General features: G+C 39.4%; 1 protein-coding gene across 1 annotated transcript in view; it reads right to left on the bottom strand.

Annotated features, from left to right (window-relative positions):
• Positions 1 to 9,734: 9,734 nt before the first annotated feature.
• The window catches only part of LOC139743082 (uncharacterized), a 42,354-nt gene continuing 34,216 nt past the window's right edge, over positions 9,735 to 17,872 (bottom strand). Inside the window, exons 5-8 of the mRNA XM_071653589.1 lie at positions 17,457 to 17,657; positions 16,523 to 16,622; positions 13,773 to 13,862; positions 9,735 to 12,025 (exon numbers count right to left, since the gene is read on the bottom strand). Of these exons, the coding sequence (XP_071509690.1) occupies positions 9,903 to 12,025; positions 13,773 to 13,862; positions 16,523 to 16,622; positions 17,457 to 17,657 (2,514 nt within the window). The 3' untranslated portion in view covers positions 9,735 to 9,902. The remainder of the gene's footprint in view (positions 12,026 to 13,772; positions 13,863 to 16,522; positions 16,623 to 17,456; positions 17,658 to 17,872) is intronic.

The following is a 17,872-nucleotide window of genomic DNA, read 5'->3' as shown; positions in this document are numbered from 1 at the left end:
CTCCATGGCAACAATCTCCAACATCGCAGCCACCTCCAAGTATACACTAATACCATACACCTCTACGGTCATCCAATCGCCATGACAACCACTTCACAGACTGCCGCAATCTCCATCTAAAACACCACCACCACCACCACCACCACCAATAGCCACCCCATCAACAGCATCGAAGCCACCTCCAACATCTTCGCAACCTCCACGTAAGTTATACACCACTGCCACCCAACTCCACCTCTACCGCCCCCAACATCACTGCCACAACTTCTAACATCATCGCCACCTCCACGTACACCACTACCACCTAACTCCGCTGCAACCACCTCCAAAATAATCGCCACATCCTTCAATGCCCTACTCCACTATCATCACCTCCATAGTCATCATCATCATCACCACCACCACCACCACCACCACCATCATCATCATCATTGTCATCACCACCACCACCACCACCACTATATCACCAGCACCAATTATCATCAACACCATCACCATAAAAAAAGTCGTCACCTTCATCGTTAGCAGCATCATCTCGTAAAGATCCCCACCCGTCGTGATCACTAAAAACAAGCAAACGAACAAACAAATGGAGAACAAAATCCTCACGTGACGGTCGTTACAGTGAAATGAACTAGATCAACTGACTTTGTATCAGTCAAAATTGCACTTTTTCATTTATCGCCTACTGAAGTAATTTTCATCATAACTGTCATTTCGACTAAGCTCGACACAAACTGGAATATTGGTCATCACACGATGAAATTTTAATTTTCAAAAGTTATATCGTCCCAATTTTCTGAAAGGAATAATCAATTTATGAATTTCAAATATGTAACAGCCTCAGTCTGTCGATCATTATATATATATATATATATATATATATATATATATATATATATATATATATATATATCAATTTCCTCCTTTTTTTTTTGGCTGTTGTTCCCTGATTTCCAATAAGCATATTTAATGCAGAAAAATTACACACTTTTCCTATCTTTAATTTGCAGAACGTAAAGAGATATTCATTATTGTCATGTGCATCAAACAACGTGTCATTATCGAGATCGGGAAACCAAAATTCCACTTCTTAAACGAACACAAACATCCTTTTCACGAAGCCTCGGTAACGCAAAGTACAAGTTCAGTGTGTATCGCCGTAGGTGTACATGCATGTGGCCAGCTTTATCCCGCGTGAAAGCTATTGTCGTCTCTCTGATCCAGCTTGGGGCATTTTTTCTTCTTTCTTTCCTTTTTTTTTTTCTTTCGCTGCCAAACTTCCAAACAATCGCTCCAAATACTATTGTTCGCCGCTTGACTGCGGTTGTTATGAGGCGAAATCCGCCAAAAGTGCATTCACTCTGGTTGAAAAAATATGTTGTGCCAAGGTGTGAAAGACTTCCAGATTGTTTCCTGCAGTTTCCTAATCGACTGCGTGTAAAAAGGGTAGGGGAACTTTTGAAAGGACAGTTGGTATCATAGAAAACAATAATGGTACGTGTTGGTTACCCTGCACCACCAGAGGGCGTGAGATATCTGACATCATTTGGATTTTTTCTCTTTTTTTTTTCAGAGAATGACTGATCACCTAAAACTTATCATTTGATAAACACTGACAGTCATAGTCGGCCTTCCTTTACCGCATTTAACATTAATAAGAAGCAGCAGCAGCAGCAACAACAACAACAACCACCAAACCGTACACTTCTACCACATCTTTCACATAAAAACCCCCCAAACAAACAAAAACAATGCTGCAATGGCGCCTTCGTCCAGATATTGTGTGTATATTACTATACCCAAAGAAAAAAGTCTTACTTAATCAAATCATTAATGTAATATGTCATTAGTATGATGATTACAAGTACAATGTATTCCAAACTGCGCAGAAACAAATCGGGTCAAGACGACAGATTCATTAGGCGTACTGTACTTGCAGAGTTACGTGTATATGATCATCGTTGGTGGCGCTATGCCTCTTTAGGCTGTGTAGGCACCAAAGATAGTTTTCACTGGGGAAAATCTCTTTGGTAGGCCCCACATTCCCCCCCCCCCCATCTGTTATAAAGCTTCCTCCAGTATACAATTGTATATTCTATAATTAGGAAAATGAGGTATAGAAATATACGATTTGTCTATTGGGGTAGCTTTCTCTCTCTCCCTCTGTGTCTTATTCATTTCTCCCTTTCTCTATCCTCCTCTCTCCCTCTCATATATATATATATATATATATATATATATATATATATACATATATATAATATATATACATATATATACAAACACATATATATATATATATATATATATATATATATATATGCTTTATGCATGTATGCATTCATGTGATGCAGACTAGAAAGGTAGAAAACACACACAAACACACACACACACACACATATATATATATATATATATATATATATATATATATATATATATATATGTGTGTATATACGGTCTATACAAGTACGGTCTCGGTCATCAGGTACAAAATGATATCTTTTAAATGACATACTGGTCCCTACATATAAAGGTACATTTTTGAAGTTATGGTCAAAAGAAGCAAATATTTTCCTATTATTCTCTTTATTTTTCCTGACCTTTAATTGCAAATATCTCCATTTGGCAAATATGGACTTATCGGTTTTTGCAAACAAACTCTTCATATATACATGTATATATATGTATGTATATGTATATATATATATATATATATATATATATATATATATATACATATATATATGTATATATATATATATGTATATATATATATATATGTGTGTGTGTGTGTGTGTTTGTGTGTGTTTTCTACCTTTCTAGTCTGCATCACACGAATGCATACATGCATAAAACAGGGCTCTACACTTACTTTCTTGTATGCTGGGCCGTTTGCGCCACTAAAATCTTTAAATCTGAAATTTTGGTGGCATGGAAAAGATAAATAGAGGCTTGTAACAACAACAAAAAAGTAACGATCTATTTTGAACCATAATTGCCCGATCAGGCCACCAAAACATAAATTTGGTGGCTCAACGATTTGTTTTTAGTGGCCCCAGGCCACCGCTAATATCAAGCCCTGCACAAAATATGATGAATACTATGTGTTGCCTGCTCACTCCTCACGGAAACACTCAGACACAGTCAACAATGAAGCAAAAGCTGACACAGCAAAATTTCAGCAGGTATCTTTTTTCTTTGGACAAAGTTTCTTTTCATACACCTGTTCAGTGTGTTGTACATTGTCATCATGAATATTCTGACACCATAATATTGGCAGGGATATCAACCTTGTACACAGCATTGCAGTAGTGTATTTTGAGGGCTGAAAATGCCAACTTTTGGTGTAAAAACATTATTTTTACCTTTTCTGCAATAGACATGTGTTGTAATGATATTGGGGACAAATAGTATTTTCCATAAAATCTGCAGTATTTTTCACTAAAAACAGTACAACAAAACTGAAAAAAAGGTAACATTTGGCATCTTTGTACTGTGCTAGGTGTAGTCAAATGAAGGGCAGAGGTATGGACAGGTTTGGATACGCAACTTCAATACATCATTTACATTAGTTAACAATTCCCTACAAAGAGGAAGGATTAATATAGAGCTCTATTACAATGTATGCTTGTCAACTTCAAATTATGGCTTGCAAAGAAGAAAAAAATGTGCACGGAAGGAGATATTCATATTTCACTAAATACTGATAGATGCAAATTTTACGTTTCACTTCAATTTATTATTATTATTATTATTATTATTATTATCATTTTTTGCCAGAAAATATGATGCCACCAATGTGTTGAGAATTTTTTGGGGTGATGAAATTAAGCTCTTGATAATAATACACGTAGCAACATACAGTGGAAGTTATAATCCCTTCGAGGAGAGACTAAGAGGTAGGTGCAAAAGCTTGGCCCTTGAGAATATATTTTCACAGATGTTCCACATAACTACACAAGAGTCAGATCCCTTCACATTAAAGGGATCATACAGTTTTGGTTGAGACCTAATTTCAGGTTTCTAACATTTTTTGGTGAGATAATGAGAAACCTCTCATGAAATATGAAAGAGCATGTAATTCTATGAGGAATTCAACATTTGATGAAAATTAGTTTTGAAATGGCTGAGATATCCAAAAAAGAGCAATTCTAATAAAGTATGGGACCCACACTTTATTACGATCGCTTTGTTTTACTTTGTTTTTGGATGTTTTAGTCATTCCAAACCCAATTTTCATCAAATAAACTTTGAATTCCTCTTAAAAAGGTATGCTCTGTACTATATCATAAGTGTTTTCTTGGTATCTTGCATAAAGTTAAAAGCCCAATTCTCATCTCCACCAATACTGTACCCTCCCTTTATTAAGCTTAAAAGCTTCATATTGGGCGCAGGGATTCCCAAATCAAAGTCGGCCAATCTCTAACTATAATTTCTACGTCAATCTGGCCGAGAGAGAGAAAGCGCTGAAAGAGGCTTGCTGTCGAATTCTGTAATGAAATGCATCCCTGGTATTCAAACACAGGAGTTTACACGGATGCAAAACTAAATAGGCCCTAACTCTAAAATTTCTTGCTCTTGGGTTAGTACAATGCATTTGGCTATCAAATTATTAGTACTATACATATGAAGTGCCACGTATTCTGAGCTTTACATCTGTTGTACTCAGTGATGTCATATTGAAGGATTAAAATCATATCATAAAAATTATAATCATATGTAGTATTAAAGCTAAAAGGTAGTACTTGGAAGGGCTCAAAATCCATCTCCCACCATTTGAAATTTGCTTGCATTATATTGGAAAACTCTACAAAGACTCTTGTCTGACTGATGCGATTTGTTGGGATAATGAGTTGTCTTGCAGTGTTTCAAGATCAAAAATGTGAAATAATATAAAGTCAGTATACCGACTTGTATTCCTGAAGCGCCCTCCCCCATTCAGCAGTGGGAAGAAGGCTGCTAGTACATAATAATCCAATCGTGTTTAGGCAGTAGTATTGCATCACATGCAGAACATTCTACAGGCAACCACTCGCGTGTGGAGTAGATACTGCTGTGGCCCAATTGTAATGGATGCGATTGAATATGAAACATCATGTGGCAACCACGATCTGGTAAGATCTGAGATTGTAGCACTTCCGGCAAAGCCTTTTTGGCTAATATTTTGCATTTTGGTATTTACCCAACTGATATCATATCACAGCACTATTTCACACATTTCTTATCCATTTGTGTACATTTTAGAGCAAAAATCAATAAATCTGCAGCCATATGAGAACTGTGCTTTCACTTTAAGAAGTTATGTAGCACACTATTCATTTGAATAGTTCGAGCCTCTGAAGCTTATTTTACGCAGTACACCATGTGTGTACACCAATAGATTGTGAGAAATGTGAATAATATGTACTGGAACATGTACACATGTACGCACATGTGTGTGTATGCACAATTTGATATATGATATACATGTATGTGTATATACACGAAATACAGTATGCATGCACATAAAGATGCAACATTCATCATTGTTCAAGACATAAACTGAGAGCTTTTAAGTTGTCACAACCACAATCATCAAAACATGGACTGGAATCTAATACACATTGTAGATGCTGCCTTGTTGTTGAGTTGCAAGTGAGACAGGTAGTATCACACAGCGTGAATTTGTCAATAATTGGCTTATACACATCTTCTACACATACATGTCTTCTATAATTCTATATCTATCTACTTTATAATCCATACATTCAAAACCAAACTATATTCTTCTCGTGATCAACAGAAATAAATACTCAATACCTCTGAAATTTGTCTTTGGAAATGATGCTACTTACTACATTTGTAGCTATATTCACAACTCAGTTGCGTATGTCGTCGATATTCCCACGTGGAGTTACTGCTTACAAAAGGCTACATTTAGTCACAACATGATTTTACAACATGTAGCTAGTCAACCAGCAAAGAGCAAATTCAAACATGTGTATATATATTTTTTTCTTGATAAAGATAGAAAGACTGAAATATATAAAACACAGTAAAAAATAATTGGCAGTTCAGCAAATCAGCAACATTATTGCAAAAGATCATACAGACATATATTGTACATGCATGGAGAGTGACAGTTTTGGGGTGCGTCATTGAGGTGATAAAAATGTTGTGGTATACATTTTGAGGCATGTACGAAGAATCAAAAGGAAAACTCACAAATGAGATGAAATGTATTCCTAGGAATAAATTCATTTCCTGTAAATAGACAGCTTCAGCTTTGTATTCATGTCATATGCTGGCTTTGTTTACAAAAGTTGCCCGTAACAACCGTAACAACCACAAAGCTTGCTGGAGGCTTGTCCTACCTAGTAACAATTAAGTGAATTCCTGCCTATACAACTTAATGGGAGGGAGCAGTAGGAAAAGAAGTATAGATAAATTGTAATACATGCACCACATGGTACATTACAGAAATTGTCTATTACAATGCTTGTACACCTCCCCAAGGCATGCCTGGCATAGCAACAACTAATGCTGCAAACTGGACTCCAAGTACAGAAATGAATTCAACAGAAAACAGGCGGCTTGAACAGCTATTAGCAACCTTCTTAGAAGGGAGGGGGGAAAACAAAATTTGAATTTTAATGTGTCAGGCTGTTAAAGGTGCATAGTCCCGGTAGTCTAAAGGGCGTTGTTGATGATACTGCCGATCACCGTTAGCATTGATACGAAGATTACCGAAGTTGGGCTGTCATCAAGAGTAAAGTGCGTAGGTGTTGCTAAGTAACGTTGCCTTCGTAGTCTTCTCTGCGCATCGCGCAGTCTGTAGTAATGCCAGAGTGCGTGCATATGTGCTTGTTATTATGACATCACAAAAGAAGTTTGCTAGAGCTGTCATCCCCCTGAGCCGAATCATGAGCCGAACTGTGATCGGACCACTGACTACAGTGAATCGGACTTCTTCGGATTCGGGGAAGTGGGCCACAACATAAGCGCTAAAGAGGAGTCGATAGCGTAGGTCTCTATAGGAAACTTGCGCCGTGCGCCCGCGTACGCATTTGACTAAAACACCGGGACCATGCACCTTTAACATTGTATGCATGCCTATTGTAGCTACTTTGAAGGTCCCGCCCTTTGGTAGACCATGAGCACACTCTGGAGTTATCATGACAATAAGCTGCATGGAAACATTGCACCTCAAATCACAGCAGAAGTACAATGGTGAACTGGTCTACAACTGGCAGAAGCACATCTGCAAATTTAAGTACATAATGAGACTAACTTATCAAAGGTATGCTTTCCCACAGCGACATCGTCTTAAAAGAAGTGAGGCATAATTTTGTGTCTGATTTCACTTTGCTAGATTTCTTTTTGAAAGAGCAAGCAGTGTTATCTCTGAGGCTAAACAATTACAAATGTTGTGATAGCTGTCCACTGATGTGTGGCTGTGCAATGCGCTTATACATAATTATATCACATGATTTCAAACACAAAAATTGCATGATGAAAATACTGAATTTGTGAATGCCTTGAAGCCATGGGGCAATCAGCGTACCATTTTGTTTGACACCATCGCACGCTGCTGACACTAGTGCACTACTAAGCTATGATAAAAAATAATTTGAAATATTACACATGAAAAATTTCCTGCATGAACATGAAATTTTGGGCATGTCCTCCTGCCCCCCCCCAAATAAAAAGTACAATGCTATTTATTCTGACTTGTATTACAATAAAATACAAATATGGCTTTCTTGTAAAGAAAAAATTTTAGTGTGATAATATTTGTAGTGCAACTCTGTACAGATATGCTGATTTGTATGTGCATTACATCAAATTAAAACAACTTAAATCAAAGTACATCATTTTTTTTTGGGGGGGGGATTAATAATTTTTTTTTGTGAGAAGAGAATAATCTGTACAAAATATATATATATACAGTATTTTTTTAATGCTACTGAAGGCATAAACTTAATTTACATGAAACATTGGAACATATTAGGTAATCTAATGAGCAGTGACATAAATTATGTCTCATGAAGAACAAAAATTGGTAAGTTAATGGTTGACCGAAATTAGGCAAAAATTACACCATGAAAGAAAACTACAGAACACTTGTGTTCCATGTGGCATTTCTGGTTTTTACCCTGTACTTGTCCTTTTCTGTGTTTCAGAATTCAGACTCAACTATATGAATAATTACTTCCACAGATTACTTTTTAGTGGTCATTCCCTTCACATGTCTGTACAAAAGTTTATAGTTTTCGACAAACACAAGAAAGAGAGGGCATTTTTTTTTGTGTGTGTTATGTCTCACTGTGAAATATGAAATACTAAAAGGCATATATTGTGTGCATGTTTTTTTTCACAAACAGTAGCAATGCTGATTACTTTATTAAGTTCAAAGCATTCCTGAACGTTTGAGCTACTTTTGGTGTGCTCGTGTGGTTGGGTGTGTGTGTGTGTGTGTGTGTGTGTGTGTATGTGTGGAGGGGGGGGGGGGGGGGAAGTGGGTACATAAGAATACACTTATATACACATTTTTCTCTTTTTTTTTTTGGGTGGGGAGGGGAATAATCATGTCTTTTGATATAACATGCTAATGTGAGAAGCTGTGTATTAAAAAAAGAATTTTCGGGCCACATGCACTTTCACAATGAAAACAAAGATACTGTGGCTAAGTACTGGAAGATCTTCAAATCTTATTAAAAACAGACAAATAAAAGAAAAACAGTGGTTTGGTTTTACAACATAGTTAGATGGACATTACTACTGTAGTTAGTACAAAGCATGTTTTGGAATGGTTAAAAAAAAACAAGTACGAGTAGCAGTAACATGTAGTACTGTTAATGGTATGATGGAAGCCATTTTAGCATACTCTGCCATTTTGAGCTACCAGGAAAAATTCCGGAAGAAATACATTTCAGCCATATTTAAACTGGTGTGGAATAGATGAGAAAAATGAATTGGCGATATGCATCACAGTAAGATCTGGTGGGGCAGAAAAACACAAGAATGAAAATGCATTACATGTGGAGAAAAAAACAAGAACAAAAATAGTTATTTAACACTCGTCCATCTCTCTGCTTCTGATCATCCTTTTTACCCTGGCCTAAAGGATTTGAACTGGCTGGGACTAAACCATTCTTTAGAAATGTCCACAGGTTTACTGCATGACAAAAATTCCTTAATACCTCTGAGTATATTGGGTACCACAAACTTTTGATGTGTAGGACTTTCTGAAAGACTTGAGCAAGATAGAGGAAAAACGATTGAAAGCAACATGAAAATATCTTTGTGACAGGTCTCATTGACTGAAAGTAATGATAATTACTCAAATTTTCATGGACCGTGATTATTCAATCTTGCAAAAGGGTATTCACTGAATTCTATAAGTTCCAGTCGGCTCTCTGTTTCCAAAATCTTTCTTGAAATCCTTGGAGACAGAGACATAAATTGGAGGTGTTAAGAACAATCTAATATGGCAGTTTCCCCGAAGGTGCTTCCCTGGTACGAAATAAACTTTGCGGTTGCTACATGTTGAAGGAAGGTCAGTCTCCTTTTCATACAATAATTTTTATATAGTATGATAAATAATGAAATGTCACAAGACACCATTGTCTGTACTACTCATACCCTGACATAGAGCGTTGGAGCACACACTCCACAACACCAACTTGACGAGCTGCACATTCAAAGATCTGAATCTACAGGGATGGGTACAAGACATCATTTGGGATACACTTTACTTGTGTATGTCGCATACACTTGCACATGTCTTGTCGCTTGGTGAAAGGTGGTTTCTTGTTCGAGTGCTCACACAGAGTCCAAATAATAGTGTCATATTCTTTCTTTTAAACAGTCCAGTTGCTCCTTCACAGTAAACGTGAGCAGAAAGCAAACTTTAGCTAGAGCACCACCTCACCGGTTGTCTGCACTCTGCCGTTTAAATGCATCAAGGGTGCGCTCTGGGAATGGGCCGGTGGGCTGGGGAGTGGACGGGATGGAAGGGGTCTGTCACTCATGTCCGGACCCTCGAGCTGCACATCGGGGAGCATCTTGACTGGAGAGCCGACCTCTGATGGAGTAAGGTACCCGTCTTCATCAACTCCAGTGGAGTCTGATGCTGCGCTACCGGCATTTGATAGCCGGGCACCCCTGCTGCCGGATGCCAGAGGGTTTGAAAACATGCCGGGGGAGTTGGAACTCTCGCCGAGCATCGCCTCAACGGCAGCCGCCGATCCCGCAGAAATCGCCCTCTGTCGCTGTCCACCAGGGCCTCCCAGCTTGCCCTGTCTGACCCTGGTTTGGACCGCCCCATCAGCAGGTAGGTCACTCAGCTGTCCCTGGGACCGTCTGCTGTAGGACTTTGTCTTGTTGGTGGCAGCGATACCTTTCACGTCTTTCAGATGCTGGGGTGTTTTCGGTTCTCCGCTTTCCCCCTCCTCGTCCCGGCTGCGGCTCTTCTGCCTCATCATCTTCAACCCGAGCCCAAACTTCCTCCTCACCCCTGAGACCTGGTTCTGCTTATCGGAACTCCTCTGTGGGGAGTCAAAGTGCACCGGCGCCATGGCAATGTCATGGGACTGTTCAGAGAGCAGATCTGGGTTGGACTGGGATTTCTTCATTCCACGCTTGAACTCCCGCTTGACGTGCTCCCTTTTGCTCAACACGTCCTCAAGTGCAACAGAACTGCGTGAGGGAGGTTTCTCTGGCTTTGAAAGATCCACGAGGGACTTAGATTTGATCATTTTCACTCTCTCCAGCGTCCGGGCTTTGAATGATTTTCTCTTGACTGCAGGTTCCATTTCATTTCCATCCATCTCCGACACTGCTGCCACCTGGCTGTACACTACACCGGGAGCCAAGACACCAGTCTCCGCCTGATGTGCTGATACTCGGTGCACCAACCGCGCAGTGTTTGCCACGGATTCTCCCATGTCCTCATAGGTAGTGACCGCATCCACATAGCCCACCGAGAATGTGCTGTTCCTGATCACGTGGCCCTGGACGCTGATTTCTTGAGGTGGTGCTTCATCGCTGATCCCCGCGTAACTTGTCTGATCGGCATCCTGCGCGGGGGTGGGGGGAAATATAGTGTTCACCTCCTCGTAGGCATACCGGGTCTTTTCTGGCGACAAAATGTAGGGGTTGTCTTCCAGGGGAGGTACAGCGTCGCGGGGCAGTGATGGAAGCTCCCTAGAGTTTACCCAGTCAGGGTTAGCTGGAGAGAATGCAAATGCCAGGTCAAGGGAACCAAGTGTCGGTGATCGATCGATGTAAGAGTCTGTAATTGAGGGGCTTCGCATGTTGTCCACAGATATCGACCTCGCAAGTGGGCTTCCACCCACAGCGCCCTCTGGGTCCACACCCTGATAAAAGTGTTCTCTCTCGGCAGAGGAGGCCCCCTCTTCCTGGAAGCCCCCTTCAAAGTAGGTGTGGATGAGGGGGCTGGGTGGGCTCTTGTCCTCGGCAGCTCTGCCAGAGGCACCTCTTTTGGTCTCCACCATGTAGTAACTGTGGTCCTGTGGCTTCATGTCGGCCAGAGTCACCTGTACAGGGGAGCCTTCGTACCCCTCGTTACCGATTCCTTTGAGGCCCTTTGGACTAGGGCTGCCGATCAGGGGTGTGTTCTCGTAGTTCTGCGTCAGCGTGTTGCGGTAGGACTGGGGGGTGAAATCCATGGACTGGTAGCTGGAGCGGTCGCTGGCTGCCGTGCTCTGGGTCAGGGTGCGCGGGATGGGCCGGTCCCAACTGGCCCGGTCCTTGCTGTCCCGACCCAGGCTGGCCCTGGTGAGGGTGCTCGACCCGGACATGCTTCCCGCGCCCATCTCGGTGTAAGGCAAATTCTCCTTGCCTGGCTCATCCATTTCTGTGTAGGGAAAGTTGTAGTCCTGGCTCAAGGAGGGCGTGGCACCTCGCGGATGGTACACCTTCTGTGGTAGGGACGGAACCCGGGGTGGTACAACTGGAGGTGGTTGAGTCCTTTGCACCTGCTCACTCCTTGTCCTGTCAAGGCGATGCTTTGATCCTGAAAAGACCAAGAGCACACATGCATGTGGATGGCTATGAGTGTATTGTCTTATCTTGAAAGAGCAGTAATGTCTATGATTAAAATGACATCATTCATATCACTTGAACTATTATTATTTGCCTACTTCAGACAAAAAACAACAAAGTTGACAGCCTTTGAATACCAACATGAGAAGATCATCAATATCAAGCGACAGAAAATTTCATGGGGGGGGGGGGTGGGTAGGTTAATGGGAATTGTTGGGGTGTGCTGGACAAACTATTTAACTAACTAGCCACTCAAGGTATACAAACCTTACTGGCAGCTTTGAAGGAAACACCTTGAAGGGTAAAATGAAGCATCAAGACTACTGAAAGATGGTATGCATCTTTAACCCATTGAGGACAGACTGATTTTGCTTCAACACACATTTCCCATAGACCCCTGCCAGAGTATACTTGGGACTCGTCCTCAAAGGGTTAAGAATACATTGTTTGCAACATATTATATACATATTATATATCTATATATTCCATCTTGCATGTGTGATGTGATTTTTTTTTTTTTTTTTTTCCTTAAGGGAGAGAAAGCATGGTGCTAGTTATTTACTCAGTGGATGAGATGTCTTTAATATGGTTTCAATTGTTGGGGAGTTTCCCAATGATGCACAGCAAAACCTACAAATTCAAGCACACACAGGTTTCTAGCTAAATGTATATCTTAAACAAGAAAAATACAAATATTTAAAGGGATTGTATAGTTTTGATTGAGACCTAACTTCATGTTTCTAACATTTTTTGGCGAGGTAATGAGAAACCTCACATGAAATATAAAAGAGCATGTAATTTCTTGTGGAATTCAACGTTTATTTGATGAAAACTGGTTTTGAAATGGCTGAGATATCCAAAACAGAGCGATTCTAATAAAGTGCGGGACCCACCTTTTATTATGATCGCTTTGTTTTACTTTGTTTTTGGATGTTTCAGTCATTCCAAACCCGATTTTCATCAAATAAACTTTGATTTCCTCTTAAAATGGTACACTCTGTACTTTTTCATAAGTGTTTTCTTAGTATCTCGCTAAAAGTTAGAAGCCCAATTCTCATCTCCACCAATACTGTACCATCCCTTTAAACATACAATTGTGCATAGTGCAAAAACATTAATTAGAACTAAAGCAAAGTAAGAGGGTCCTCTACTTGGAAAGCTTTGATATGCATTTGAAGAAATGGCACATAGTTTCTCCACAGAAAGTGCGGTTTACCAGCTGATGCATAGCAGAATTGTGTGCTACCTTTCGTTCATTTTCTTTACCTCGGCAAACTATTATTTCAAGCTTTTCAGGAGTCATCACTAATCCCATAGGACTCATGGAACACAGATTAAATTTAGAATTGAAAAAAAATATATATTCTTAATAAAGCACTTACACTCTCGTTATACCAAAGTCTCTTGAATAGAAGACACACTTCCAAACGAAGTTGTTCAAAAGTCAAATATACTATTGCTTTGCACCTCACTAACAGTAAAGCTATCCGTACATCTTGATAGTATAAGTCAGAGCTACAAAAAATGAAAATATTACGTGATACATTCCCCACATGGGCTTGTACATACCACAAATAAGCCATTTCATAAATGTCTATGTTTGTTTAAGTTTACCCAGTATTTAAAAATTGTCCATACTGGACAAAAGTATATTGTCAGTGCATATCATGGCCCCACTTTGGTGCCAGAGTTCATTTGGGATTGTCATAGTAACGCACCATTTCTAGATCGGTCCAGCCGATCGTAAACCTTCTGGCTACCTGGAACCGGTACGGCGGCGCTGTGGGGGGTGGGAGAGGCGGCTCTAGCTGCTTTTTAAAACACACACAGAAAAAAACAAACAAGCACAGACATGCATGGGTTATATATGATATAGTGCATGGGGATTTTGCAGGAGCATACAGTGGAGTGCTTAAACAGAAATACCACTCACAGTTAATGTTGGCTTTAGAAAACAGAGGTAGAATCAGATGAATAGAATATTAGAAGTTTCATGATAATCAGACTTATAATGATTTCTGGAATTTTAATGTTTCACGATATTTTTACTGAACAGAGGTATCCTAGCCAACCAAATACATAAATTAGTTGACAGTTAATGTTGGCTTTAGAAAACAGAGATAGAATCAGATGAATAGAATATTAGAAGTTTCATGATAATCAGACTTATAATGATTTCTGGAATTTTAATGTTTCACGATATTTTTACTGAACAGAGGTATCCTATCCAACCAAATACACAAATTAGTTGACATGATATTATGAATTCATAACTATGCAATTGGTTTGTGTAATAAATATTAGAAAAAAAAAATTGTGTTTTCGTCAATAATTCAGAAACCACATCATTCAGCCCCGTAATAGCATCTGCACTGAGTTATATAGCGCAACAAATATTGCTTTGAAGGATATAAAGTTTTTGTTTTCATTTCATATCGATATACTTCATATTGAAATCAGAAAACCATTGAAGATTTGTGTGTGGGTTGATGGGACCCTTGAAAAGTCACGACGTCATCACTTCACCAAATTTACATATGTGGCTGCTACTAGTATCACTGTTTTGTGAACACATGTAAACTTAAGAATTTTGTAACTTTCATATTTCATGGCTGATTCTGATGTATCTTCTAAAATCCCATTTACCTGATTTGACTCTATTTATCAAAGCCAACTCAAACATTATCTGGAATTGCAGTGCAACCCTTACTGTGCCGTGATGGATGTCCTTTACCATCAAGTCTCTCTCTTTTTTTTTTTCCTTATATTTTCAGCAGAGAGAGAAATACATGGCCATCTTAATCCCACGCATTAAGATTCATGCTGTGAAAAATCTGCCAAAGTGAGAGTGAGAAAGGTGTACACACTTCATTTTACAATGGTGGACTTATTTGAAAATACAGTGTGTTTTGCAGTTATCGATAGCCATTAAAACAATTTCAACTGCACATATGCTTGAAGTCTAAATATAGACACGTGCACACACACAGTCACACTCATCTTTGATTTTGGTGCTTCAACGTTTGCATATTCACACAAGCGCGGCACAGTAAGGGTCAAAAGAAAGCATTTGTTTTGTTTTGTGTTCTTCTAAGGGATGCTACAAAAAAAAGCAGAAAAGGACACATTTAGCAAAAAGGCATGCTCACGCACACACTATTGTCTAGCTTTAGTGTGCAAGAACATTGACTACTAGCTGAGTCCAAGCTAATACCAGAGAGCAAAAAAATAACATGCAATATCTGGTCGACCAAAAAGTGACGAGAAATGGCAATCAAAATGTGAGAAGAGTAATCCATGGACAGTTTGATATTTGCAACAGCTTCATACTACTTTGAATTTTCAAGTTCAATAGAGCAATCATACAATCTACTAAAATGGAAATTATGTCACTTGAACATAACAGAATGTCACATTTTTTTATGACACAGTGGTTCCACAAAATGCCTCAAAAGTATTATCGGAAAGGTAAATACAACAGTATTATCTCAGTGAATCTCAGTACTGTATAAGTGGTTTCTTTCGCGGTGGTTTTATATTCGCGCTTTTCGCGCTTTGAGGTTGAACCGCGAATTTAACATCACGCGAAAATGTTTTGAACTCGTGGCTTGTTACAACGCTATCATTACCGACCGCGGATTTAAACACACGCGAAAAAGTCGGCACCGATGGAAACCGCGAAAGTTTCCGTACGCGAAAGAAACCACTTTTACAGTATATATTCAGCACTCTTTTTTTAGGTAGCACTTTTGACTCATATTAGTTGCAATTGCTCTCAAACCATCATGTTATACAACAGCCATCTGAAGAGTTATCTTATCTTTTAAACTCTTCACTTTTATGAAGATTAAGAATGTTGAAAAGGAAAACAACTGAGCTATATTCTTGCCCATGCTGTTGAACTGGTATACTGCTGCTGCAGGCATGACAGAGAAAGTACCAAATACACGAAGAAATTAGTGAATTGATAAAGTGCATCAGAGCATTTCGTGACACTCAGAAGACAGTGTGAGAAACACAAATTCACAGCAATGCACACATTCAGATTGAAAGATTCCTAGCACGGCACCAAGGCAGAGAGTAAAATTCAAAAACCATGTAGCGTAACTTAAGTATGGAGAGGAAGTGATAATTTTGGAGGGATTTTTGCAAGTGCCACACTACACCATTCAAGCAATAGCCACAATTTGGGGAAAGTGATGCTTTTTGAAAGTGATGATTTTCTTTAAATATCTCTTCAGGTAGGGTGCAACTTTGACAGCATATTTGGCAGAGTGTAATATTGATGGATTTGCATCAAGAAGAATTTATTTTCTTTTCACAAACATCAAATACACAGTGAGCAATGATTTACGAGCAGGCTGTAAAGAAGAGGTAAAGGTGCATCAAAATGTTTCCATCAACAGATGAGAAGCGGAGTTTTAAAGAAAAAAAAATGCTGAGCTCGGTAAACTTGAAGAAATATCACCTTGTGACCCCCTCCTTGGCAAGAGTCCAAAAGTTGCTAATCGGAGCCTCTCGTAGTCCTGGTTGATTTCCTCTGCACTTGGCCTGGCCTGGACTTCTCCCTAGATCAGAGAACGAACAGACTGCACGGTTAGCTGTAAAAGCTCACTACCAAAAACAAGATGCAATGCCTCAGCAGACTTGTATTCTACAGAAATACAGAAGAAGAAGAAAAAAAAAATTGCCTTAACGCTTATTTGAAAGATTTCCTTCAACGGTACATCCTTTCAAAGAACTTTGAACATCAAATTTCAGCTTTACTGATTGATGCCACATCATCACAGTGAGTACTGATTGACAGATTCTGCGGAAGTACACAACCCAATATGGGAGTTATTTTCCAAAGTAAGATTTTTCTTTTGTGGATGTAGTCCAACTTTGCTCAGCCATGCTCTTCTGCTCCATTTCCTACTTAACATCATCACACATAGAGACGCAATTCTAATTATTCTGCTGGATGTTGTCACACTCCTTGATCATACTGAAAGCTGTCTTTATTGCCGATCAATATAAAAAGTGTTCTCAAATTCATTAATGTACCAGTTACGGTGCCTTCCTGTCTCATGTTATCAAACTCCTCAATAACATGTGATATTCCCTACCAGTCAATATGCTTTATATTGACTACCACCATTCTGATGACATCACACTTCTTGAGAGTCAGCTTGACATGATTATTAAAGAGAACATGTGATAACAAGTGATATTCCCCTTCCAGTCAATATATGTATAAATTGACTTCTATCAGTCTGATGTCTTTAAACTATTTTGGAGTCTGATCTACCTGAGTCAGAGAATGTGTGATAACATGTGATATTCCCCTACCAGTCAATATAAAGTGTACATTGACTTCAACCAGTCAGATGAAGTCAAACTGCCTGGGATGTCTACTCTACCTGATTTCCGATGTCCTCTGTTGTGTAGGTGTCCAGGAGGTCGTAGATCTCCCCGTCCTGGCCCGGAAGGGTCGCAAAGTCATACTCCGCCTCGCCCATAGGGGCGTTCCTGCCCGCCTTGAAGGAGAACCGCCCCGTCTCCGAGCTCTCAAACTCTCGGATGCTCTTCAGTGGCCACTGAGCAACCACAGACCGTGTGCGCTGGGAGACATAAGGATTAGTACAGTTATGTATTGCCTACGTCGGTCACACAGTTCTTCTGTATTTTTGACTCTGAGACAAGTTGAATTCATCCGACCTAAGTTGTATAATTCAACTACTTCCTAACGCAAACATAAAGGCACAGATGCAAAAAAAAGATATACAAAAAAAAAAAAAAAACGAAAAAAAAAACCGACATGTTTGCCAATGTATTC

This window comes from Diadema antillarum, unplaced genomic scaffold (genome assembly GCF_040938485.1).
Source record: "Diadema antillarum isolate AM-2024a unplaced genomic scaffold, OU_Dant_1.0 seq00001046_RagTag, whole genome shotgun sequence".
NCBI classification, from domain to species: domain Eukaryota; kingdom Metazoa; phylum Echinodermata; class Echinoidea; order Diadematoida; family Diadematidae; genus Diadema; species Diadema antillarum.
The sequence above is the reverse complement of the archived record's forward strand: the minus strand, read 5'-3'. Positions and strand labels throughout refer to the sequence as shown.